At 44.6% G+C, this 27,365-nt stretch overlaps 2 protein-coding genes across 8 annotated transcripts in view; one reads left to right on the forward strand and one right to left on the reverse strand.

Moving 5' to 3' along the window:
• SLC17A1 (solute carrier family 17 member 1) overlaps positions 1-27,365 on the reverse strand; it is a 74,610-nt gene that overhangs the window by 7,294 nt on the left and 39,951 nt on the right. The gene's annotated exons all lie outside the window — the stretch shown is intronic.
• Positions 1,468-26,854, forward strand: SLC17A4 (solute carrier family 17 member 4). Of its 6 annotated transcripts, none has more exons than XM_046005004.1 (12): positions 1,468-1,592; positions 11,010-11,133; positions 18,126-18,331; positions 18,951-19,184; positions 19,273-19,360; positions 19,537-19,623; positions 21,497-21,615; positions 21,738-21,899; positions 24,013-24,145; positions 24,229-24,376; positions 25,195-25,285; positions 26,423-26,854. In XM_046005004.1, the coding sequence occupies exons 2-12, from the start codon at positions 11,046-11,048 to the stop codon at positions 26,555-26,557; spliced, it is 1,491 nt and encodes a 496-aa protein (XP_045860960.1). In that variant the 5' UTR covers positions 1,468-1,592; positions 11,010-11,045; the 3' UTR covers positions 26,558-26,854. The 6 variants fall into 6 exon arrangements, with proteins under 6 accessions (XP_045860960.1, XP_045860959.1, XP_045860963.1 ...); XM_046005003.1 differs by lacking the exon at positions 1,468-1,592 and adding an exon at positions 2,858-2,927; XM_046005007.1 differs by lacking the exon at positions 1,468-1,592 and adding an exon at positions 2,858-2,927 and having other exon boundaries at positions 18,270-18,331.

The raw sequence follows: 27,365 nt of genomic DNA on the forward strand, positions 1-27,365 counted from the left end.
TAATAAGGGCCAAGACCACTGCCCAGAGCAGGCCAAAGGGAATTGCCTCCGAAAGTAGTAAAATCCATTACTGACATCAGGTAGGTGGGCCCCTCTGAGGACAAGTGCGGGGAAAGCTCAGAGCACCCCTGACATCATCTCCAGGGGTCCCTTCTTCCAGTTCCCTCCACTGCAGCTCAGAACGACCCAAGGAGCTGAGACCACAGTTCTACCCCACCTACCGATGATAAAGGCGTCTTGGTTATTGTCCTGTTACTTTTATAAAGCTGCTCAGAACTGAACATTAATTCAACTAGTTTACTTCCAAAGCCACTCTACAGAGAAGAAATAGAAGCAACATTCTACACTTACTCTAGAGGAAATCATACTCCTTTCCCCTGGCCACCCCACATCACCAGCATTCCAGAGTAATTACAAGCCAAATTCAAAAGATATAATGCAGTAAGAGAGCCACAGAGTTGTGTCTTTCCAGTTGTATTTACTAACTCAGTTGAGAATTGAGAGCCCATAACTCTCAATTTATTGTTTATCGACATAAAAATTAAGATCCCTACAACAAAACGTCCTCTTCTTATTGCTGGTCACACCAAGCCACAGCTACTCTGATGGGCAAACTAGAAAAAATACATCTGTTCACCTGCTCAGAGAGACAAAAAGCTTTTCTCTCTTGGCCTATACTCTAGATGGTAAAAACAAAATAAAACAAAACAGACAAACAAAATAACAGAACAAACAAGAAACCCTCCCCAAAATATGAATAACTACAGGGTTCTACAGGCTTTAGTTTTCGATTCACATATATGCTATTTACATAAGTCCAAGAAGACTAAGGTCATAAAATGGACATACAAGTGGCCTCAGGTTGGTAGTACTTAGCAGAAGCAAACACAAAAATCTCTCTGGAAGAATAATCCCTCAACCCCCGACACGATTTCCTTGAGTAAAGTTTATTAACCGTGAGGCCACAATCTGGAATTACACAACACAGCCAGAAACACTCCAGCATGAGCAAGCGCCAGAACACAAACAAGATAGAACATCCTTCCCTAGAACTTCAGATAAGAGAACAGCGTAAGAGGTCTGACAAATTAAGAAAAGAGCACGTAAGAAAGCACAATAAGGACCTGGCGTATATGGGGGAAAAGCAGAAGGAACAAATAAAACAAAACAAAACACGAAAAAAGAGTCACTGAAAATAAAACTCAGTAAAAAAGGTGAGTTTTGTGCCAGATTAGAAACTGCCCACAGAGCAGAGCTACGAGCCACGAGGAAAGATATTCCGGGGGCACTGCTGTCCTCTACATCACCTGCAGAAGCCCCATTGGGAACCATTCATACAGCATGAAATAGCTGCCTACATGATTTCAGATTTCTTCGAACTAGCAACGACCAACGTGTGTTCCCTCTGTTTGCAGTTGCCTTTCTGTGTTCTAGCCTCACACACTGGGTGTGTGTTGAACAGAAGACAACTCGTTCATTCACGGCTTTCAGGAACAAGAGAAGTAACATCCTGTCCTGTGCTGTGCATTAATTTGGTCCATTTTGTCCTAATTTTACTGAGAAGGCTTTGGAAGACGTTAAACCAGTAAACGGTGAGTTTACATATTTACAGATTTATGTAAGTTACAATATATGCATTTACATTTTCAGTATTCTGCCTGCCATGTGGAGATGAACTGAGAAAGAGAGGAGAAAGAGTGGGGCCAGGTAAGAGTATGTTTTATTTGCCCCAGTGACAGGCGACTGTGTCAGGAGCGGAGGAAATGAAAAGCAAAGGCATTTGGGGAAAGGTCTGAAGGCGGAGCGACAGGACGTGCTGGTGGGGGGGAACACTCGCCGAGGGAAAGAACAGACTAACTGAGGAGGACTCCAAGGTTTGGGGCAAGGTGCAGTCTTGCCCCAGGGATGAAGATGGAGGGGGTTGAGACATTCTCCTTGTTGTCATGTGAAGACCGAGATACCTACTGGATACACCAGGAGAGATGATGGTGGCCGAAGAGCTGAAGTCCTGGCTCGGGAAGGGGTGTGAGGAAGGGCAGTTAGAGAAAGGAGACTGTGTGGGCTCACCTTGGGAGTGAGTTTGAATAGGGAAGAAACTCCAGACCACAGTCCTGGGGACACTGACATTAGAGGTTCCAGAAAACATGAGGACTTGCTAAAAGGATTCAGGAGGAAGACACAATAAGGCATGAGGAAAATCAGGTTGGAATCATGGATGACAATCAAGTGAAACAGTCCAGGGGAGGAATGAGAGATGAAAGCTGTCGAGCTTAAAAGGTAAAGTCTCGGGACTGGCCACTGGATTCACCAGAATGGAAGTCAGTGAAGGCTTTGCCAAAAGCTTTCTTGTCTTGAGTGGGGCAGGGAGACAGAGCACAAGTATGTGTGAGTCTTTTGAAATGTTCTGCCAGGAAAGGGAGCAGAATCACAGGCTATGAATGTTCCAGAGAGCTCAATGATCTTCATGCCAACAGCTATCATCAGTAAACCACAAAAGTCACTTGAGTCAACCCAAATGGATATTAAGTCTCTGCTTTGTGGAGAGCCCATTTCTACTAAACAGTTCTGGTGAGACAGGACTCAAAGGGACAGGACATACCCCATCCTAATGAAAAACACAATGAACAGCACTGCAAACACAGGGTATGTGGTGTCGGGATTCTGGCTGGAAGATTAGGGAAAATGGAAGTGATCTCAGCTGGCCTTTAAGTCTGAGGAAGATCTAATGAGTTTGGTCTACTTGTCAACTAATAAAAGTTAAAAATTAAACCATTCACCAAAAAAATCTTTCCATTGGGTAACATAAAGGCTAAAGGTTTTAAGGTAATCATTTACCTCCTGGGGATGTAGGGCCATGTCGAAAATTTTGAAAAGCTTAAAGGAATTTATTGGAAAGGACTGAGGACCCCGCACTCTGACTTCCTCAGGTTAGCCTTCAATCTTTCCTCCAAATTCTGCTTTTGAGATGATAGGAGAGGGACTTTCTTTCATTTGCTGCTCTGGGGTGGACGCTATGGGGTGCAGAAGAGAACTCCTCTTTCCCAAGATAATTCTGGAAAGTAAGAGAGGATATCACCTTCTTCTAAGAGAAACAAGAGCCCCAGAATTCCAGAGAATAAAATTTCAGGGAATAAATTCACCCAAAAGAACAGTTGCAGAGGCAGATTCGGAATTTTCTGAAGCATGTGGAAGTGAACCGGCAATTTTAAACTATGCCTTTAAGGCTTAACATCACCCAGATACTGGGACCAGTCGAGATACCTTCAGCTTAAGGTTGATATATGGGGCTCATTTTTGTGGGATGTGTTAATAATAATCGTAGTAATAAAGCAGTGACTGCATCTGTGGTGAGACAATAAGTGTAAAAGCTGAATTTTGGCAAAGGAATGTTTTTTATCAGGGCTAAAAGACCAAATTAGTCAAAACAGATGAGACCTCCCCAGTGAGCTGATGCAAATGGAATCCCATGGCCTAGGGCAGTAGTAACTGAAGGAAGGGTTTGGGGCCCAGGACTCTGATTTTGGAGCTATGAGTATGAGCCACAAGCTACTTCTTATATGGAGGGAATGTCCAGGGCTGAGACCAGATATAAAAATATGTGAGCTGCCAGGTCATGATCTCGGGGTCCTGGGATCGAGCCCCGCATCGGTCTCTCCTCCGTGGGGAGCCTGCTTCCTCCTCTCTCTCTGCCTGTCTCTCTGCCTGCTTGTGATTTCTGTCAAATAAATAAAATATTAAAAAAAAATATGTGAGCTGCTTACAGCTCAGTACAGGACCTTAAGGAAAAGCCTCACTCCATATGGACTAGTTTAGAGCAGAAAAGCAAGACACGGTTTCATGCAAAGAATAAACACAGAATCAGTTTTGGCCAGGGAATCAGACAGCAAGTTGACAGAATGACTCATTCAATATCTTTGCAGGTTGTTCCTCATTTACTTAGTCTGTAAGTAAACAGATAAAAGTGATGACTTTCAAATTTCTATTTCTCCCTTGGCCCCCTGCCTCAAGGTACAGCGTCATAGACACAATGCCTACTGGGCCATCGTTCCCTTCTGGGTCTAACAGGCATCTCAAAACCAACAGCACAGAATGAAACTCTTATTTTTCTTCTGGAAACCTGCTTCCCTCCCACTTGCTTTCCCATCTCTATGGAGCATAACACCATTTACTCATTTGTATAAGCCGTGAATCTAGAAGTCGCCAATGATCTCCCCCATTCTCTCTTTCCCTACCCATCTCATTAGCAATTCTTGCTGGCTTTCACTCCCAAACAGACCCCCAGTCTGCTCTTTTGCACCACGGTCGGCCTCCCCTATACATCCATCAGCTCTTGCCTGGGTGATTGACCACCACAGCCTCTTCTTGGCTCTCTTGGTTCCTGGTCTTGCCCCATAGAGACCATGCATCCCCCAGCAGCCAGGTGAATCCAGTCCCCTTACCTGGCCTGTAGGAACCCTGTGGTATGGCCCCTGATGACCACTTTGGTCTCCCTACTCATATCAACCTTCTCACTCACTCTGCACTGGACTGGACAAACTTGCTGGTTCCTTTTACTCAGAGCTCCATTCTTCTCATCTTTCCCAACTTAGCTCAAATAGACCTTCCCCAAACAACAGGGTAAAACTCTTGCCCTCTTCTTGCTAGTTACCTGGTGGCCGTCACTGTGACTCTCATTTTCTCCAGAGCAAATGTCATTCTCGCATTTTCCTTCTCATATTGTGCCTCTCCCAGAGACCTCGCTGGGGTTGGCGAGGCAGTGGAAGCTGGTAGTGGAGGAAGAAGGTAGGACACGTCTATGGAGGGCAAGGGACGCAGCCGTGGACAGCATGTGAGACATCGTTTCTGGTTACCAGACCACCTGGCATGTACTTCTGTCACAGTAAGCACAGAGAGGGGGCAAATTTAATGAGAACTAAACACTTCAGTCATAAATGTAATAGAAAGAGCAAAGACGTCTGCCTTTGGCTCAGGTCATGATCCCCTGTCCTGGGATCAACCCCCAATCAGGCTCCCTGATCAGCTGGAGTCTGCTTCTCCCTTTCCTGCTGTCCCTCCCTGTCATTTGTGCTCTCTCTCTCTCAAATAAATAAATATATTTTTTTTAAGAGAAAAAGCTAAGGAAGCATAATATCCACTGGTTCAACAAATATTTACTGAATCAATGAATGAACTAGTGATCAGTGAACTCTCAGGCACTGGTGTGTGAGAAAAGTCCTTCTACTTGTCACTGTGGCAAAAAAAAGAAAATGTTAGTCTGAAAGCTAGGGCTTCGGGTCTTGTGAGCTCAGTTCAACTGACAGCCCGAAATGTGGACAGACGTGATGAGCAAATTATTTTTACAGGAAAATATTCCATCCCTTCATTTGATGGATTTCTTCTCAGAATCACCAGGGCGACTCACTGGTTCCTTTCAGTTTCCAAATAATCTCATGTTGTAAATGAATAGGTCCCGTCTGATGAAAAGCACAAAACTCCAAACTTTATCTAAAAGTAGAGCTTCTCCCTAAATAGGGATTGAGAGCACATGTATCGTGATGAGCACTGAGAACTGTTGAATCACTACAATGTACACCCGAGATTCAAATAACGTATGTTAATTCTACTTAAAAAAAAGGGGGGTTGGTGCCTGGGTGGCTCAGTGGGTTAAAGCCTCTGCCTTCGGCTCATGTCATGATCCCAGGGTTCTGGAATCGAGCCCCGCATCGGGCTCTCTGCTCAAGCAGGGAGAGCCTGCTTCCTCCTCTCTCTCTCTGCCTGCCTCTCTGCCTGCTTGTGATCTCTGTCTGTCAAATAAATAAACCAAATCTTTAAAAAAAAAAATAGAGCTTCTCTCCATCTCCAGCTTGGACTTTGGTGCGGGTCAGTAGTCACTTGGTTTGGCTTCTTGTTCCCTCTCTCTGTCAGCTCCTCCCCACACCCCTCCTGGTAGCTGTGGCTTCTGAGTCTTCTAGTGCTGGGGGTTAGGGAGACGGAGGGGTGGCTGGGAAGAGACCGGAAGTGGTTTCTGGCTGGGACTCTTGTGATCTGGCTCTGGTGCTCTCTGGGCTCCGGTGGATGTTCACTGCTGAATCCTTCAGTCGGTTTCCCTCTGGAGACATCCCACAGTCTCTCCCTTACGGCGCCCGTCAGCCATCTGGCATCCTACGGTTCCTCCACCTCTTTGGGGCTCATGCGGCCCTTCTAGAGAGTTCTCTCGGGTATGGCTGTAAGCTGGATCCCTCCTGAGTCACCCACACCTGGTTCAGAGGAACCTGAAGCTCTGTCTGTGCATCTCTGCACCTGTCGCTGGGGGACGTGGAGGCATCACGACCTCTCAGTGGGGCGGGGGCCTCTGCTCTTCTCTGCCAGCCTCGTGCCTGTGGATGCGGAGGCAGGTGTCACTCACCGGTCTCCTCTCTCTCTCACACACAGGCACACACACAAGCCTCCAGGGGACATAGGTCAAGCTGTCTGGGTGACACCCCCTCCTCCCACAAGCAGCCCCTGTCCTCTGACTTAGAGTGAAGGGCAGCACCCTCCCTGCTCTCCCTGAAGGCAGGGTGGAGAAGTGACAGGCCACACCGGCAGCTTTCTCTAGAGATATTCTCTCCCAGGGTCCCAGGGTTGTCATCTCAGCCAGTTTGTGCCTCAGTGGTGGGCTCGACAGCCCTCTCCTCGAGTCCCGGGGGGTGGTCTCCCATGGCTTTGGGGCAGAGGCAACCCTTGCTGTTTTCTTCTCAGAATGGTCTGGGGGCAGTTGCACTAAGTGAGAGGCACCATTTTTTCTTTTTTAAGATTTTATTTATTTATTTGACAGAGATCACAAGTAGGCAGAGAGGCAGGCAGAGAGAGAGGGAAGCAGGCTCCCTGCTGAGTGGAGAACTCGATGCGGGGCTCGATCCCAGGACCCTGGGATCATGACCTGAGCTGAAGGCAGAGGCTTAACCCACTGAGCCACCCAGGTGCCCTAAGAAGCACCATTTTAACATCCAGTTATATACACAGACACACAGACACACACACTATCACACATGGACAAAGATGAACACAATTTGTAAAGCTGTTGTCAGGAGGAGAGATTCCCATGCCCCAGACACTGTGATCACAGGTTTTATGGTAGTTTTTTCTGTCGTTGTTGTTTTAAATGTATTTAAAAATTTATTTATTTATTTGACACAGAGACAGAGCGAGCGCACACACACAAGCAGGGGAAGCAGCAGAGGGAGTGGGAGAAGCAGGCCCCCTGCTGAGCAGGACCCTGGGATCATGACCTGAGCCAAAATCAGACGCTTAACCGACTGAGCCACCCAGGCACCCCCTAAATGTATTTTTGAATCCCAGTAATAATTTACAAAAACATTATTGTTGTAACTCATTTAAATACCTAAGATAAAGTGAAGTTCCCTCCTGGCCATTCCTCCCCAAAGGGAATGGTCCCCTGTATTCCCTTCTACACATTTGACCAGTGTTATCAGATTAATGTATCTTAATTTAACTTTTCTTTATTTTTATTTTTTAAAAGATCTGAGAGAGAGAGAGAGAGAATGAACATGAGGAAGGAGAGGGACAGAGGGAGAGGGAGACTCGGCACTGAGCAAGGAGCCCGATGAGGGACTTGATCCCAGGACTCCAGGATCATGACCTGAGCCAAAGGCAGACACTGAACCAACTGAGCCACCCAGGCTTAGCCAGCCGTGTATCTTAATCTTAAAACCAGTGCTAAGGACAATGTACAGGAGAGCTGTCATTGTTTCAATGTGAATTCAATGTGAATTCTCTTTTCACAATTTTCTACTCACTTGTAAACACATGAATTACCTAACGTAATGTTGTGTGCATATACGTTTTACTTATCACCTCGGTACTTACTGTTCTACAACTTGCTATTTTTCTTTTAAGTTTTTATTTTAATTCCAGGTAGGTCACATACAGTGTCCTGTGAGCTTCAGGTGTGCAATACGGTGACTCAGCACTTCCATATATCCCCGGGACTCATGCGAGAAGTGCCCTCCCTCATCCATCACCTATTTCCCCCATCCCTCCGCCCCTCCCCTCTGGGGACCCTCAGTTTGTTCTCTGTAGTTCAGAGTCTGTCCCTCCCTCCCTCCGTTCCTTCCTCCCTCCCTCCCTCCCTCTCTCCCTTTTCCCTTTGCATGTTTGTTTTATTTCCTAAATTCCACATAGGAGTGAAGTCATATAGTATTTGTCTTTCTCTGACTGATTTATTTCACTCACCATTAAATTCTCTAGCTCCACCCATGTTGTTGCAAATGCCAAGTTCTGTTCTTTTTGATGGCTGAGCGATAGCCCATATTTATCTATATGCCACCTCTACTTTCTCCACTCCTCCGTTGATGCACACTGGGCTGCTTCCGCATCTGGCTGTTGCAACTAATGCTGATATAAACACAGGGGTGCCCGTGTCCCTTCGAATTTACAACTTGCTTTTTTTCACTTAATATGTCCTTTAAATTGTTAATATGTATGTCGATTTTTAGTTCTTTTTTTTTTTAAATTATTTGACACAGAGAGAGAGATCACAAGTAGGCAGAGAGGCAGGCAGAGATAGAGGAGGAAGCAGGCTTCCCGGTGAGTAGAGAGCCCGATGTGGGGCTCGATCCCAGGACCCTGAGATCATGACCTAAGCCGAAGGCAGAGGCCTAACCCACTGAGCCACCCAGGCGACCCGATTTTTTAGCTCTTTTTGATGGCTGTAGAATGTTCCAAAAATATACGTACTTTGCTTTACTTAACTATTCAAACATTAATGACCACTAGTTAGCTGTTAATTTTTCACTTTTACAAATATCGCTACAAGGACTGTCTTGGGACATGCTTTTGGGTGGCTATGTGGATCATTCCCTGGTAGAGGCCTTGAAGCAGCAATACCAAGAGGAAAGTTGCCCTGACTCCCACAACAGCAGCTTAGTTCCCCACACTTTTGCCTAAACTAGAGAGAAGTCTTCCAAATATTTGTGGAAGTGGACAGGTAAGAAATAATGTCTTGCACTTCGAAGGTTCATGTCTTTGATAGGCAGGGCAGGTTCTGCCGTGTCTGTTCTCCATCTGTGCGTACATATCGTACTGACAGTTTTGTCCTCTTCACTCACTTTCTTCTACTTCGTCTTTTTATTATTATTATTATCTTGAAGTTTAAAAAAGAATACCGCTCCCTTCTCTGGTATTATATTGTAATTACTTTCTACCCCCTGCCCCCCGCCAGTGACCTCATATGGTATGTATCATTACAGATAAGTTTCGTGCTTTTTGTATTCTACAGGATTTTCATGCTTTATCTAAGTATAGCTTTAACTTCATTTTTCTGGCTTTAGACTCACTGTAATTCCTGAATCTGAGAAATCTCATTTCATCTCTTCTGGAAAAGCCCTAACCATTATTTCTTAAAGCATTGCCTCTCCTCAATTCTGTTCATTTTCTTTTCCCAGAAATCTTACTGAACATATATCAGAACTTTTAACTCTATTTTCCAAGTCCCCTAACTCTGCTACGATATGTCATTATCTGCCTGAGCTTTAATCTGTATAATATACTTATTCTGTTTAATATTCTGTATAATTATTCTGTATAAATCACTTTATTCTGTATAATTCTGTTCTATCTTCTATTTCACTCATTCAGTCATTAGCTCATTGTCTTTGTTTCTAAATATTTCAAGTAGTGCCTTTCTTAAATATGCCTGTTCTTTTGGATATCTTCTTACGTTTTGGTCTCTCCTTTATTTCTTCAGTTATTTTAAACATGCTTATAAAAGGCAGTTATCAGTTTCCGACTCTTGGAAGTTCTCAGCAATTTGATTGTGCTACATGTTGAGTCTGAGGACTTGCTTTGGATGGTTGCTTCTCTGAGTGTTTCTAATTTTGGATCTGGAAGTCCTATTAAGCGGAGCTTCATCAGTAACTCTGTGTGATCTGTGTTAAGGAAATCGGCCTGGGCCCAGTTCTTTTGTCCAGTTTTTCAGCCAAAAAAGAGTTCTCTCTCAGACAATGAAAACAGAGAGAATTGCAACCCCCAACTCCCCGAAACATAGTTGTGAATTTTTGGAATTTTAAGCAGAGGCTCTTTCTTTTCAAACCAGAGCTCAGGAGGATGTAAGCTATCACTGTCTCACTGTTGCAATGGACACAGCCTCTTTAGCTCAGTTTTGAACCCCTTTTAGGGTTCTGGCTCTATAATAGGCTCTCCATGATAATCGTCTTCCTGGCAGAGGTCTAAGGCTTCACCCCTCATCCCTAGGCACCTAGATCTCAAGACCCTGCATCACGGAAACTGATGTCTGCTCCCCACCCCAGTCCCAATGTCACTGAGGAGTTAGCTCATACTGTAAACTTTTCATTACATCCATGGGGATATCTCTTACTATCTTTGGAGCTATGTATTTGAAAAGACATTTGCCATATTTTATCTGGTATATCTGGTATATCTAGATGTTCAGAACAGGCAGTTTTCTCAGGTAATTTAAGAAGTTGGAACCTGGGGTGCCTGGGGGGCTCGGTGGGTTAAAACATCTGCCTTCGGCTCAGGTCATGATCCCAGGGTCCTGGGATCGAGCCTCGCATCGGGCTCTCTGCTCAGTGAGGAGCCTGCTTCCTCCTCTCTCTCTCTCTGCCTGCCTCTCTGCCTACTTGTGATCTCTGTCTGTCAAATAAATAAAATCTTAAAAAAAAAAAAAAGAAGAAGCTGGAACCTTCCCGATGAAATTTCAAAGAAGACTGTCAAATTTTAACATCCAGTCAATACATTTATCAGTGGAGAGACAAAGGAACACAGAACTGGGAAGAATATTACAATCCATTACGGCAATCTGGGCCAGACCCTTCATTTCAGAGAAGCAGGGGTAACTGTGACATTCCCAAGGTCACACAATTGACTAGCAATAGAGTCTGGGCAACAGATCCGGTCTCCTGAACCCCAATCAAATATTTCCTCCTAATTCACAGAATTGGGGCAGTGTCATGTGTGATACAGGACATTTGTCGCCCTGTATTTGCTTTTGCATTCTTTTATTTCAGCAGGTGAACGCCAGTCCCTGGGAGAAGAGAACCAAAATGCCTACTGGAGCAGAAGCCAAGGGAGTGGCAGCTATTTCCAGCGATGGTCATTTAAGCACGGCTCAAGAGCAAACCTCCAGGAAAGGTAAAATCATGTACTGGCTACAGATAACACTGGTGTCTGTGTCACCTCGACTTCCCTCTTGGTGACATAGAACATGAGGCTACCCCCAACTGCCAAGGGCTCTACATAGCTATAAAGCCTATTTTATGGAGAATTATTTCACTTCCTGTAAGAAACCTTGAAACTATATAGGACAGGTAGGTGTCAAGACATTATTAATAGACGAATGAAAAACTTCAGAGCAGATGCTAAGTAGAAAGTATGGAAACCAGTCGTGGGTTTTCCGACTCTAAGTCCAGGAGCATCCAGTTAGATCTCTCTGTTCATATAGATTCAGCCCTGCCTCAAAGAGAACAGGCTTTTCCTTTCCACTATGTCATAAAAGTCACTTTTCCTCCTCCACGTTGTCTATGTCACAACTTGGTACTTTTCTATAACATGTCCGAAGAAAACCTGCTGAACACCTTGTTTTCCCCTAAACTCTTAAGGGTTCATAATTACGTGATTCATTAATTCTCCTACAGAAATAGACTTTTCATAAGATAATGCCTTTGAACAGTAAAGCATTAACCAAGGTGGGATGCTTTACAAGCCTCAACATTTCAGCCAGTGTGTCTGTTGGGAAGTGAGCATGTCTCAAGGACAAGAGAATTCTCCTACTCTTTCCCATCAAAGGAGAAATAAGGAGATGTGCATTCTAATACTCTATCTATAGTTAACTAGGAATCATTTGACCTGGAATGCATACTATCCCATTGCCTCAGCTTCCTCATCTAGAAAATGAGAGAGCTTGATTCTTGTATCTCTAAGATCTCATCTACATCTAAGTAGTTAAGAGCCTATCGGTCAAATTCTCCTATCTTAATGCCCGTGTGCACTCTCTCTCTCTCAAAATCAGTAATGTGAAATACTTAGAGATAAAAATTTTCCATGTTTGCAATCCTGATTTTGCCATTTCTGAGCGATGTGACCTTCAAATTTGTATGTCTGTTTCCTTACTCATAAACACAGGATGATAATGGTAGCTGCCTCACAGCATCTCCATGAGAATTAAATTAGTTATAAAATGTAAACCACTTAGAACAATGCCTGGCACATAGTAAACACTATAAATTTTAGCTATGATAATCACTTCTCCCACAGTGTCCCCTCCTCAGTCATCTTTATGGCAGTGGTGGGACTCATGTGTGGTCTTTCTGGATTCTTCTATAGTCTTCTAGAACATCCATCCCACCATGCTGCTTAGTCTGCTGCTGACACTCCAGAAGCTCCAGAAGCTATACCCAATCCTTTCGTAAGCCATTTGACCTGTCATTACAAATGGCATCATGCGAATAATAATCCTTCTTTGGATAAATCTCGTCCCACTTGATAAGGCACAACCCCAACTACCCATGGTCCCACCTGGTTATTTTGTTAAGTCTCCAAGTACTTGTCACGGTGCTTGTGCATAAACCCTACTGGCTGCTTCATCCATAGGTGGCCAACATCAATTTCCACTCATCTCTCTTCCTCTCTGGAGCACACGACCTGGGCACTCCTGGGTCCTCTGCCTCACACCTTCAGGGCACTGCTGGGGTTTTCTCTAGGTCTCTCTGCCCCCAAAGGCTACTGACATCTTTGCTGAGTATGATCGCGCTTCTTAGAAACTCACAGAACCAAAGCCAGCTATTCTGTGGGACACACAGAAATGCCCCTCTCCCATTACAAGTCACATACAGTCACAAGATAGAGTTGCTTATGCTCCTGTACCCCTAGAAACCCAGGGAAAAGCTGAACCTTGACGTTCTGCCAGAGGTCAGTTGTTTCTATTAGGCTCAGTTAAGGGCTCTTGGGACTGAGTGGGGACAGACACCACATTGCCCTTCCTATCCCCTTATCTCCCAGAGGCCTGTGAGCTTCTGTCTGGGTTCATTCAGAAAAACAGAAGGCACTCTAGATATTCCAAGAAAAAAGAGGCTTAATATAGGGAACTGGAAGATTCCACAGACTTCGGAAGGCTGGGGAAGCAGGAGTCAGATTAGCCCTTCCAGAAAATCCAGGAGTCAGGATGGATGGGTCACTCTGATGACCACAGGCAGCCCCAAGTGGGCAATTTTCAAGGTGACTCCCAAAAGTTACAGGCAGAAGTCCCATCTCCACCGTCACCGGTCCTCATCCATGGGCCTCTAGGTGCCTCACAGCCATCATGGCTTCTCACTGCGTTCCCCCTTCCACACCTTGTCAGAAGGCCCTCATGGTTGGAAGCCTGTCTGTGTGAGAGACTGACAGTCGTCACTTCCAGGTATTTGTCTCTCCGTGGAGAACTCGGAAGGGCAAGGATGGCAGGGAGAACTCACAAGCAGCATCAGGCACGGCTTCCTTCCTCCCATCCAAAGCCCACGAGGAGGCGAATGTACTCCAACCCACAGAAAACATGTCACCCAGGGGCCAGGCTACAGTAATATCCCTCTCCGAAAGTTCCAGAATTAAATAAGCAAGCATGTCACTTGGAGAACGTATCTCCATCCAGGTTAAAACTAGGGAATTGCTCCTACAACACACTATGAATCCTAAGGCTCATTGATGGGTTTAATATATTTGGAATGAGATTGAGAGAGGATGCCAAGTGCTTACAAACCTCTCCTCCGTGGAGCATGGTATAGTCATTTAGGAAGAAAGGGAGGACACTCGTTAACTGTTAAGCCTCGGCTCACACTCCCTAGCTCTGAATGGCAGTGTCTAGAGGCCAGCAGCCCACCAGCAAGGTGAGGCCACCACAAGCAAGGGGAGTCTGTTGTGCTGAGATGTGGTAGGTGAAGCTCACATGGCCCACATCCTGCCATCTCCCCCTCCACAGCTTACCCATTTTTCTGAAGATCTGCATCTTAGCATCTTGGGCTAGGACAACAGATCAAGGCAGTACACGCGTGATGGCCAAAATTAACTTGGAATTCTGGGGAACCTGTCCTCAAAATCAACCAGGTCATTGCAAAATTCAAATGAACTGGCAAAAGAATTCTGAGATGTCCTCCTCCATCCCACCAGCGGTCACCTGTGCAATCATGCACGCACCATTACCACCACACGGCAGCAGGCCTCAAACCAGCAAAGGTGGCCCAGTACAACATGTGCCAAGGGTGTCAACATACGGGAACTAAATCATAAAGGACTGACCTTTACGGTCCAAGACCATGGGGAGGAGGTACATGTAAAGATGTTAGCACAAAGAAAAGAAAAGGAAAAGGAATGTATTAGATCAAAGAGTAATTGTGACATATTAAATGCATGTTTGATGTCAGGCACTGGTCTAAGCACTTTATGTGGATTAATTTACTGAATCCTCCCAACATTCCTGCAAGGAAGCTACTCCTTCCGGCATCCTCTCCACTGAAGGAGCCAGAGTTCAAGCAGAAAGGAAGAACTCATTTAAGTCACTGAGGCACAAAGAGGGGTCACATGGACTCACACCAGAGCAGTCTGACTGCTAACCAGCATATTACATGGCTGCACTTATTTTATCTGGGGAAACCAAAGAATATTTTCATTTCCAATTTAACATCTCAAGAATAACAAGAAGCTCACAGTGCAGGAAGGAGATCAACAGGAAAGTGTGCAAGAAGAGCCCAAAGTAAACAAGAAAGGAAACTAAAGAGGAAAATATATGACTTCAGAATTAAAGCGGAATGAGTAGAAGCAAGGAAAGACATGACCACTGCTGAAAATCACATCAGTGACATAGGGCCAAGGCTTCGAAAAATAAGGAAGGACGCAGAAGGGGAGTAAGACAAGTGACTCAAAAGATGATGAGTATGAAGAAGGGAAGAAAAGAGAGAGTGCATAAGAATAAATGAAAGCAAAAAAAAAAAAAAGAAAGAAAGGAAAAAGAAGAATAAATGAAAGCAACTTAATCAAGCATCCAGTTCACAGAGTCTACACCTTTGAGGAAAGGATGTGGAAAAGCAAAAGAGACAACCTCAATGTAGGAACAAAGCCAACTCAAATCATGAATGAAACTGCCATGAAAATATATACAAGAGCAGAGTCTTTGACAGCAGATACCTTTCACGGCAATAAAATAATTCCTGACTTGGATGGATCAGGCGGAGAGAATGAGCACACATAATCGTGGGGACAGAAGCACTTCAAATGTGTAAGGCGTTAAACACAGGGAAGGAGATAATGTCCATGATTTCTATGGAGATAACGTTTATAAATTTGAATTAAAAATTGCACATGTTGAAAAAACATGCAAGAAGTGAAGAAAGTATCAAAAAGCCCTCTTAAAACAAACAAATTGTGTCTTGGTGGTTTCACTAGAAAAATTCAGTGAGATTCTACAGCGCAGAAAACATCTCTGTACCCAGTGCATTTCTGTAGCTTCCCGCCTTAAGGGGGCGGGGCACAGTTCCTCACTCCCTACGTGCGGACTGTGCACGTGACTTCTTCCAGAGCACAGCACGGAACAAACAAGAGTAACTTCACGATGGAGAAACTGGACAAATACTGCCTCAAACCTGTCGTTGAGGGACATTCTACAAAACATCTGACTGGTACTCTTCAAAACTGTAAAGTCATTGGAAACAGAGAAAGTCTAAGAAACTGTCTTAGCCGTAAGTATCCCAAGGAGACATGTCAATTATTGGATTGTGCTATCCTGAATGGGCTTCTGGAACAGAAAAAAGACATCAGGTAAAAACTAAGAAGTCTGAATATAGCATGGACTTTAGCTAATAATCATACATTCTAGTAGGTTCGTCAATTGTGACAGACATACCATAGCAACAGGGGAAAACCTGTGTAAGGTGGACTTCAGGAACTTAATAGTTCAGGGGCGTCTGGGTGGCTCAGTCCTTTAGCCTCTGACTCTTGGTTTCAGTTCAGGTCATGATCTCAGGATCATCGGATCCAGCCCAGCGGCTGGCTCTGCCCTCAGCAGGGAGTCTGCTTGAGATTTTGTTTCCCTCTTCCCTTCCTGCTCTTTCTCTGAAAGTAAATAAATCTTTAAAAAAAAAGAAGAAGAAGAAGAAGAAAAGGAAGAAAAGAAAAAAGAAAAGGACTACATACCTAAAATACTTCAGGTCATAGATTGAGATGAAAAGCCTAAAGTCTTTTTCTTTATAAAGCTAGCATATCAAAAATTACACATACATACATATTCACAATAATATTCACCTGAATTCAATTACATATGCCAAAGTCAAGTTCCAGTCAAGATATTAGCAAAATAAAGCATGTGTTTTCATTACAACAGCCTATTAAGAGATCATTCCAAGAATGTAAGCACAGTCAGATATTATTAATAATTATAATGAACTTACACAAATGTACTCAGTCTCTATTTTTTATTTTAAAGATTTTATTTATTTATTTATTTATTTGAGAGAGAGAGAGCAAGAGCAGAGAGGGAGAAGCATGCTCTCTGCTGAGCAGGGAGCCCAACGTGGGGCTCAATCTCAGGACCCTGGGATCATGACCTGATCCGAAGGCAGGTGCTTAACCCACGGAGCCCCCAGGCACTCTGAGGTAGGCTCTATTATTAACCCCATTTTACAGGTGGAATACTGAGGCTGCAGATAGCTCAGGAATTTGCCCAAGAACATACAGGTCTAAATAGACCAGATCCCGGTGTCTGACTCTATGACTCAAACACGGTTTATAAAACTCCTGCATTCACATCAAAATAATAGGAAACAGCAATAGGACAGCTTCATACAATAAAAGTGCAAGTCCCACCAACAAGTACAACTCCCACGGCACACTTGCTGGTGTGGTGTGAGAAACACGCTCAGTAAATTCAGATAGGCTCTCACCACTCCTATCGGACACTGTTTACAAACTGCCAGTGGCTAAACTGCCCAAGAGGATGAAATATTACAAATGACAAAAATAACCATGTATTGTTTTCCACTATTAGTACTTGCCACCTGCTTGTGTTTGGCTTTCTGCTGTAAACCCAGAGGAAAGAAACATGAAAGTAATAAGGGGAGGACTCAGTTATAGAAACAATAAAAAGTCTCTGAAGAAACTTGTGTGGGACTTAACTGAAGAGAACTAACTGTAAGATTCCAGCTCCGGCCAGAGGAAGAGACCGGAATCCACAGGGAGCCACCCTGCTCTTGGCCGGGAGAAGACAACGCTGTCCATGGGGCAATCCCTCGCAATGTCATCTGCCCTCTCTATACAATGTTGATCAAAACTCTAATGTAAATTCGTGTGGATCGGGGAAGGGCAGTCTCAAGTGAATGCCCCCCAAGTTAAACCAAAGGTGGGGGTCCTGGAACTTGACAGTCTTGTCACCCCTCAACATGAGACAGCGTTGCCCATTTCAACTGCGTTTGCTCCCTCGTAGGAGCCAGGAAACGGGGCACCCACGTGCCTTGAGGGCGGGATCACACATTATCCCTCTGGCAGCTGATCAATCCTTCTAGCTGTTGCCAAACTGATGTACTTGGACTCAAGTCCAGGATGGCCCCAGACCCCTCCTGGACTGCTGGCAAATTTCGTGTGAGCCCAGATTACAGTAGCAAGATGAAGGTGAAATGCTTCTGGAGTCTAACCTAGCCTACCTCTCAAGTCTCATCTCCTCCCAGCCCCTAAACTGTTAATGTGCCTTGTTCCCTGGTAATAGGGTTGGGGACCTTGGGAGTCATGTCCAACAACTCCTCTCTCTTCCTATCCGTCTCCCCTCGACCACTACCTCCAGCCAGTTCTCCGTCCCATTTCACTTCTTTCCAGTCCCACACTCATGAGCTCATCCCAGAGCCCGGGCTTGAAACCCTTCCTAACGCTTGCTCTGGCCAGTTCCACACCTTCTTCAAGTCTCTGCTCTGCTCAAGTAATGATTCTAAGCAAGTGACTGACCCACTCACCTCCCAGGGGTAGGGGCGCTGGGTGTCCACCAGCCACCTGCAGAGCCACTCCCACTCTCTATTTCTCCTTCCACAGACTTCAGTCTTCTTCCTCTTCCAGACTTAGGGAAGGTGGGAGAAAATTACCCCGATCTTAAGACTTTCTGTGCCCCTTCATCCCAGGCTTTTGTTCGGTCCGACATGGGCTGGCCCTCCTTGTGCATCTCTGCAATTTTCTGATTAACTCCCAAAGGATGAGCCTGAGCATCGCCATGCCAGCCATGGTGAACAGCACGGCCCAGCTCAGGCCACTCAATGCCTCTGCAGAAAGGCCTCCTGCCGACTCCCAGGATGGATGGAATGGAACTCTGCAGCAGTCTGAGGCTGTGGTAAGTTTAATGAGACTCCAGACCCTTTCTCGGACTCAGATGGTTTGACCTACAGGGTTATTTATGAAGCATCTACTATGTTCGATGAACTAGACTACACGAGAACATAACAGGTAGCTAAGGAGAAGATATCTCTTCTCTATTTAGTGTCTAGCGGTGGAACCGGACCAAGCAGACTAAGTGAAAATGCAGAAAACCACTTTCATCTTTAGTGGACATATGTTCTTCACTGACAAGGATGAACATTGCAAAATAAGTTTCACAGATGTTTATCTTGGCTTTCTTTCTTCACATGTTTTTCTAGTTACCCCATTGCCTATAATGCTTTCTTATTTATAGTTTTCTTCCTTTACAGGATCTCTTACACTTTAATGGGTCAGTTTATTGTGTCACCAGGGAAACTGTGTAAAAGGAAAGAGTATGTAGTGCATAAGTTTGGGTTTTTGGTTTTGTGTTTTGCGTTTTTGTTTTTTTTTTTTGAATGAAATTGGTAGACTGGAGGAACTGAAGAGAAGTATGAGAGAGAACTGCCCATTTTTTTTTTTCCTCTCAAATTTCACATGATCAAAACTGTCAACTCTCTGGCCAAGATAAACAGTGAGATTCTCTTATCTCCTAGGCTCCCATGTATGACTGGAGTCCTGAAATTCAGGGGATCATTCTCAGCTCATACAACTATGCCTCATTCTTGGTTCCCATCCCTACTGGCTACATCGCTGGAATATTTGGAGCCAAGTACTTGGTGGGTGTTAACCTGCTTCTTTCCTCAGTCTTGGCCCTCTTGATTCCATTGGCTGCTGACGCAGGAGTGCTCTCGATCATTGTCCTGCGGATTTTTCAAGGCATGGCCCAGGTACCAAGATGCTTTCTAATTATAAGTGGAATATTAATTCCAAAATGACCTCAATAGCCAAGAATGGAACTTTCCCCCCTGCCCCCAGGTTATAGTATTAACAAGCCAGTTTTCACTTTGGGTCAAATGGGCTCCCCCACTAGAGAAGAGTCAACTCGTCAACATTGCTGTATCAGGTAATGTAATCGAGGCCCTAAACTGTTAGTTTGTATGCACTGTCCAAGAGTACTCTACAATGGCCTATCAACACAAGCAAGACCTTAGACTCCGACTACCCTGTCTCCCTGCTCCTGCTTGGGTGAGAGAGGACGCTGACTCTCTCACCCAAAACATCCTCACATCTTCTGTTTAGGGCAATTGATGGGATCCTTCATCACTTTGCTCATCGGTGGTTTCCTCTGCCAGACTAAAGGGTGGCCTTCTATCTTCTATATCTTTGGTAAGTTTGGGCTTCTCAGATCTCAGGATTTTTTTTTCTTTTTGTTATTTGTTTGTTTCATTTTATTTATTTATTCATTCATTCATTTAAGAGAGAGTGAAAGAGAGAGCATGAGCAGGGGCAGAGGGAGAAGCAGACTCCCCACCTAGCAGGAAGGCGATGTGGGACTTGATCCTGGAATCCCAGCATCTGGATCTGAGCCAAAGGCAGACACCCAACCGACTGAGCCACTCAGGCATCCTTCAGGATTTTGTTTTGCGATGGAGAATGCTGGGCATGATTTTCGTGATGCAAGTCATCTATGGTTAACCAAATCGTAATAGATATGAATATTTATATAATTATATAACTACAGGTGATAATGTTCACAGCTAATCATGTTGTGAATCATGCAAAATGATATTTAAATCTCAGGAGCCTGGATACATAGTCAGAATAACCTAATGACTTCAAAGGCATCGTAATGTTCTGTCCTGCCTCTAAACCAAACACACAATGAACCGCAGAGGGATTTCTTTCATAAGATGCTGAAAATGGTATCTTGATGGGATGATATTTTTAGTTATGCTTATTTATTTAATTCATTTTTTATAAAATTCTCCTATTATTACAACCAGAAAATTCTAAGACTGTACCTGATCGTAAAATGCTGATTGACACAGAATTAACCAGTAGAACCTGCAAGACAGGGCAGATCGTGGGAGGCTCCAGAGTGGATGTCATACATTAAGAGATGCCGCAGAAGGTCCCAAAGATGCACGGGGTATTCCAGAAGCCACATTCTACTACTTCACTGTTTTGCCTTCACCCAGCCCTGATTGCGATCTCCCCAGCTGCCTGCAGCTCATGTTTGTGTCTGAGTTTTAAAACACTCTCTGAAGTCCCATCTGCAACCTGTGTGATTCCAGTAAGACCAGTGAGCGACAGCGGTGTTTCTGTTAGAGGACAATGCTCTTATATCAAGGGTTCCTATAACATCGGGTCAATATATTCACTAGAAACAAAAATTGTGTGAAGATGGATTACTTTTGCATGGCAACCGCAAAGGCTCTGTCATGGAAACTTCAAAGGGCAGGTTACGAAAATTATCCAAGCAATGAGAGAGGTTTACTCTGCTCCTAGTTTTCGGAAAGGGAAGCTACAAATATAGATCTACAAGGAAGGAATTCAGTAAAATATTTGTTGACATCCTCTACTCGACCTCCAGCGGTGGAAAATTTTCCCATTCCTCTGTACTTGATTTTAAGTTCCTCCATGGCAAGATGGTATCTTTGTATTCTTATACTATCAGAATCTCACAAAACACCTGGTGTATGGTAGTTCTATACTCCATGATAGCTCTTCACTCTCTGTGAAGGCACAGGTAAAGGCCCAGGTGGCAACTAAAAAGAGCTGCTAAGATTAGGGCATGCATGGTGATGAGCACTGGGTGTTGTACACAACTGATGAATCATTGACCACTCCATCGAAAACTAATGATGTACTCTATCTTGGCTAATTGAACATAACAAAAAAAAAGTATTGGGAAAGTTGGTGATGTTTATATAAAATCTGTAGATTAAACAACATTTTCATTAAAAAATAAAATCTATATTCTGCTTCAAAAAAAGACATTTTCTTAAGATTCTAAAAAAGAAAATTTTAAGATGAATTTTATTGCCACTCAATACTGGTAATGTTGGGTTGTACAACACTGTCATAATGTATATACAGGTGGTGGGGAAGCACCCTCCACCAACGATGGGGGCCAGAGCATAGATACAGGTAGGAATGGAATATTGGGGTCAGTGATTCTGTCAAACACAGAGATCAGCTCAGTGCAGAGTCAAACTGAAAGAACTGCCATCAAGGGCTAATGGGATCCTCTTCCTAGGTGGAATTGGCTGTGTCTGCTCTTTTCTCTGGTTTCTTCTTGTTTATGATGACCCCATACATCATCGGTTTATCAGCGCTGATGAGAAGGAATATATTGTGTGTTCACTGGCTCAACAGGTGCGTTTGATGAACTTCTCTGCCATTTCCCTGTGTTGGTCCAGGTGTCTCGGGCTGAAGACAGCATTAGAGCAAATCTCTTGTCTTCTGATGGAGCAGTACTGATATGTGCTTTCTTCCAGGACTGTTCGCCAGGCTGGTCCCTTCCCATTAAGGCTATGATCAAATCCCTACCACTTTGGGGCATTTTAGTCTTTTATTTCACTGAATTCTGGATTTTTAATATTGTGATCACATACCTGCCAACATACATCAACTCTGTACTTCAAGCTAACATCAGAGACGTAAGTATAGAGAAAGCCTATTCTGTTCTTCTGTTTAAATGCCTCATTATATAATCCTCTGTCTCACTTACGGCCACAAAATCAGGGGATTAGGCCAAGGACCTTCGTGTAGGAAATGCAACCTGGTTGTACGAATTCTTAATCATCTCACTGTGACCTACCGATTATTGGGGAAGACTGGGATGTCTAGGTAAGCTTGACTTTCACAGAATGTCATACTTTTTAAGGGACCAATGTAAAACTTTGATGTTCAATCCAACCAACATTTGCAAACAAGATAGTCTGCATAAGACAGTGTTAACAAGACAAACTGTGCCCTCAAGAAGGCTTGACAGGGAGCATAGACATCATACGCTGAAAATAAGAACTTATGACTAGGATATAAAGTTCCAAATAGGACTCCTACCCAAAACTTGCAGATAACGTTCTTCTAAAAAATGTTATTCAAGTATGACGCATACCAAGAAAAGTGTATGTGTACAGCTGAATTTTCACAAAATGAACAGGTGCCCTGACAGGTGGACAGGAGCCTTTAAATTCTTGCAAGATGAAGGTCTTAGAAGTGGCAAAGAGTATATCAGATTTCAGAGCCTATTAACAGCAGTTCACAAAGTTATTGAGTGACTGATACTGTGTTTTGGACTCAAAAAGCAGTGCTCTCATGTTAACTGGGCTCCTCTTGTGAAAATGTGCTAACTGGCCAACAGGAAGCTGATTTTTGGAGCAGAGGTCAGAGTCTGGGGTGCACATGTGCAAACAGGCTGGAGGTAGTGAGGTCAGAAAGCCCAAGGGTTGAGTGGCCATGGGTCTTCACAAAGAAGAGGCCCGAAGCAGGCAGCAAAGCCATAATCTCAGGCGAGACCATCAGGGGACAGGAGGTCCAGACAGACATCTCTGAAGGCCAGCTGTTGAGGATGGTTTGTCTGTGGTGTGAGGCCAAGTGGGTTCCCCATCTCAGAGGCCAAGGCTAAGGACAGGGAGAAGGGGGAAAAAACTGGAGAGACCAGTGGAGACCAGGTTTATCAGCTTGGGAAGTCAAGAGGCCCCAACTCCCGTGGGTCTCAGGATGGCTTCTCCCTAAGTCATAAAACCGTGGTGGCTTCGGTCTACTCATCCATAATGTGAACAGCTGGGACATGGTGACAGTTAAAGCCTTTCCATTTGGGGAGTTTTACACATTTCTTTCCTTATATTTTCTTTAAAGCACTGTAATAGAGAGGCTGAGCTGATAAAACCAGGGTTCAACATTTTAAAAACTCTATCCAAAGAGAGGAGTGAAAAATCTTCCTGCCGTTCCCATCCCTGGTCTGCCCTGTGCCCTCAGCCCGTTCCCAGCCACAGACAACTCTTTTTTATTCATTTCGTAAATATTCTTCCACTGCTTCTTTATCTTCTTTATGAAGTTGCAGGCTTACATGAACATACCTTATTTTGTCACTTTTTTTAAAACACAAAACATTATGTGTTGTGTACATTGCTATTGTTTGTATATTACACCACAGTGATCTCTTCAGATCAGTACACGAGACTCTGACTGCGAGACATCAGGGTTGTTTCCAATCTCTGAGCAAAAAACCTTGCTCGTCAGCCACCCATCTATGCAACTCTTTCTGCATGTCTGAGTTCAGGGTAAACGCAGTACAGCTTTTGTATCTGTTGTTAAATTGCTCTCCACAGGGCACTGATATTTGTAAGTACCCAGTTTCCCAAGCATCCCAGTGGATCAGGTCAAAACACTGCTGGATTTTTGCCAGTTTGATCCATGAAAAAGTAGTTCTTTTCGCTACGAGGTTGGAGCCCCTTATTTTCCTTTTTCTATAAATTGTTCCTATCTTTTGCCCATTTTTCTATTGGGCTTTGCTCTTTTTTAAAATCTTTTTCCAGTTGACTTTACCTAAGATGAGAGCATTAATCTTTTTTTTTTTTTCAATTGAACTATATGCATATTTTCTCTTAGGCACCAAAGTTGTGTTCTAGTAATTCCAGTAACCTGAAATTTGTATTCGAGGAGATAGGTCGATATAGAGAAGCTCTACATGTAGACAAGCCACACAAGGGTCAGTGTGTGTCACGGCATACGAAGTAAGGCAGGCGCCTTCTCTCTGGTCCTCAGAGTGGAATCCTGTCAGCCCTGCTGTTGGGTGCTGCCTGTATCGGCACTATCCTTGGAGGTCTACTGGCAGATTTTCTTCACTCCAGAAAAATCTTCAGACTCGTTACCATCAGGAAACTCTCCACGGCCATTGGTAAGGACCCAGGGGGACTGTGGGATGGACGTGGGAAGCTCAGGACAGTTTTTATTCACTCTGTGTTTGTCCTCCTGCTGCAGGGGTTCTTTTCCCATCTGCGGCCTTCGTGTCCCTGTACTGGGTCAGATTCAGCTTCAGTGCCAGTATGGGCTTGTTGGCACTGTCTTCTGTCACCATCACCTTCTGCCAAACGGGAGCCCTTGTTAACATCTTGGATATTGCTCCTCGGTAGGGACCCCTTGGCCACATCCACATAGGAGCTCAGCTCGGGTCCTGCAACTCTAAACTCGCTCTGATGCTCCATTCCGTGTGTGTGATTCGTGCTACAGGTCACAGGAAATGCCAGCATTAGCCCTACATCGAAATAATTCCTGGAAGGGACCCAAAGCTAGCCCACCACTGTGCACTCAGTTTTCCGGGTGAAATGGGGAGGCAGTGGCCACACTCACAGCTCAGCTAGGGACGGGAGGGGACTCACACCCCCATCTGTTGGGGAATGCAGCGGTCCCGCAGGGTTGGATCGGTGAAGGACCCGTAAAATACTACTGTGCCGGCTCCCAAAGGCAAAGCTTGACTAATGGGAGAGTAAGAGAAACACTGACCTCCAAGAGAGCTAGTATCAAGGAGGACTGGGGACTTCCAAATGCAACCCCCAAGATCCTTTCACGGTCAGAAGAACATACTCTATCCTCAGATAACCAACCACCATGACCCATGGGAGATGCCTTGGTCTCAGGGGAACCAACGTCTCATCCAGTGAGGGGTCTTTTTTACCCAGAAACAAAGCTGCGAGATCAGGTTCCATAGCAGAAACTAAGAGAACATACAAATTGGTGCAAATCATCAATCTGTACATTTTGTAACAACAATGTTGACAAGTTAGTACAAATGACCCTTGGGAGCCTCAGACCCTTACACGGGACTGTACTAATCACTAGTCAGCATATTTCACTCAGGCTTGACCGAGGGTCGCCTCAGGGCACCCCCAGGGACAAGCACAGAATTACAACAGTTTGCTTACACTGGAATATTCTTTTCTGTCTCAGGTACACCAGCTTTCTTCAGGGACTACTGGAAGTCTTTGCGTACTCATCGGGAGCCATTTCTTCCACTGTTGCTGGATTTTTAATCAGTCAGGTGAGGTTGAATGCTCTGATGAAAATATTCATGAGAGACACCTAGAGAGGTCACTCAAGAGAAGTCAGACTGAAGATATTTTTGTTCACTCCCCAATGGAGCTCAGCTTAAAGCTCTAGAGTCCCAAGCCCCCTCAGGATCCCCCCCCCCCAGGCTCAGCTCATGCAGGACAGTTACCACAGGTTTAGGATGTGGAGTGATGAGGAGCGCTCAGACTTAGAGTTTATATTTTAAGAGTTTTTAGAAGTCTTTCATGCTAATCATCAAAATTTCTAGCAATATTCATGGCACTTCTTACAAAGTACAGACGGGTCAACCATTCTGGTTTGCCTGTGACTGCGGGGTTTCCCTTCTAGTCAATAATACTGTCAGGAAACAGCTTTTTTTTTTTTAAATTTTAAAAAGATTTTTATTTATTTATTTGAGGGACAGAGATCACAAGTAGGCAGAGAGGGAGGTAGAGAGGGTGGGTGGGGAAGCAGGCCCCCTGCTGAGCAGAGAGCCTGATGCGGGGCTCGATCCCAGGACCCTGAGATCATGACCCAAGCCGAAGGCAGAGGCTTTAGCCCACTGAGCCACCCAGGCGCCCCAGGAAACAGCTTTTAATAGGGAAATTCTCAAACTGAATTCGTTTCCCTTGTCATCCCTTCATTCATTCATTCGTTAATTCAAACTTAGCGTGTGCCATACACTGTTTAAGTGGATCAAATAAATGAACAGAAATCCCTGCCTGGTAAAGCTTATATTGTAGGAAAGCAACTGGCGGAAAACTAATGAAATCAATAACATATGAAATATACTGAATGATGGCAAAGTGTGAAGAGAAGAATAAAGCAGGAGAGAACAGGGCGTGCAGGAGGGGGTGGGATTTCCATTTTAAATAGGGTGGTCTTGGAAGGTAACATTTAAGTAAGGACTGGACACAAACCAGGGAGTGAGACAAATGGCTATCGGGAGGAGTACTGTTCTGGCACAGGGAAAGGCCAGGGCCCAGGAAATGACCCGCATATTCTAGAAACCACCAGGAAGGCCACAGAGGCTGGAGCGGGGTTGGGGCGCCAGATCTGCACCAGGACCTTTCTGAACAGGAGGACCAAGAGCCAAGAGACTGTTAACACTTTAATTTCCTCCTTCCAGGATTCCGAGTTTGGCTGGAGAAATGTCTTCTTGATTGCAGTTTCTATTAACATGTCAGGCCTGGTCTTCTACCTCATCTTCAGCCAAGCAAAGGTCCAGGACTGGGCTACAGAACAGATGTTCACTCAGCTCTGAGCAAAATGGATGCGTCAGATTCCAATGCTTAGCCATTCATCGTTTGCTGTCATGGACATTCCCCCAGTACCTGCTTGACTGGTTAGCCATTTGATTTGCATTGACTGTTTCCAGTATCTTCTCAGAGAGGTTGGCTGTGTAATACTGAAGGTTCCACCTGCAGAGGTTACGGTGGTTGGTGGGGGAAGGTCAGTTATCTAACTGTAAGCTCTGGAAAGCATAGGTGTGTCTGAATTTCTAAGTGTTCTCCACTCTGCCCATTATTATGACTTAATAAGAAATTATCAATAAGAAATACATATTTAGTCTCTGTCTCTACTTTCTGGAACAGAACTCCGGAATTTCGGATTAGTGAAATCTCAGATCTCTTGAGTGGTAGAGATGATAGGAGTACCTTTTGTCAAAATATTTGGACTTGGTCCCTAGTTCCCAACACAAGAGCTTCTAAGACCCGTGGAATTCCTGGAGTGATGAGAGCATCTTGGGTATTCCATGGAGATGACCGGTGGCTGGGGGACACTGAAGCCACCCATAGCTTCAGGATGGGAGCTGGTCTGATTCAAAGGTGGGAATGTCTAGCTCCACGATCCCACCTCCAGAGACGCGAGAAGGGCTGGAGATTGAGTTTTTCATCAGTTGCCATTTACTCTAATCACACCTATGCAATAAAGCCTTGATAAAAACTTAAAATACGGGGTTCTAAGATCTTTTGGCTTGGTAAGCACAGGGAGGTGCTGGGACGGTGGTGACCCGGAGAGGGCAAGGAAGCTCTGCAGCTCTTCCCATATTCCTTGCCCTGGGCATCTCT

Source organism: Meles meles, chromosome 5 (genome assembly GCF_922984935.1).
Source record: "Meles meles chromosome 5, mMelMel3.1 paternal haplotype, whole genome shotgun sequence".
NCBI classification, from domain to species: Eukaryota; Metazoa; Chordata; class Mammalia; order Carnivora; family Mustelidae; genus Meles; species Meles meles.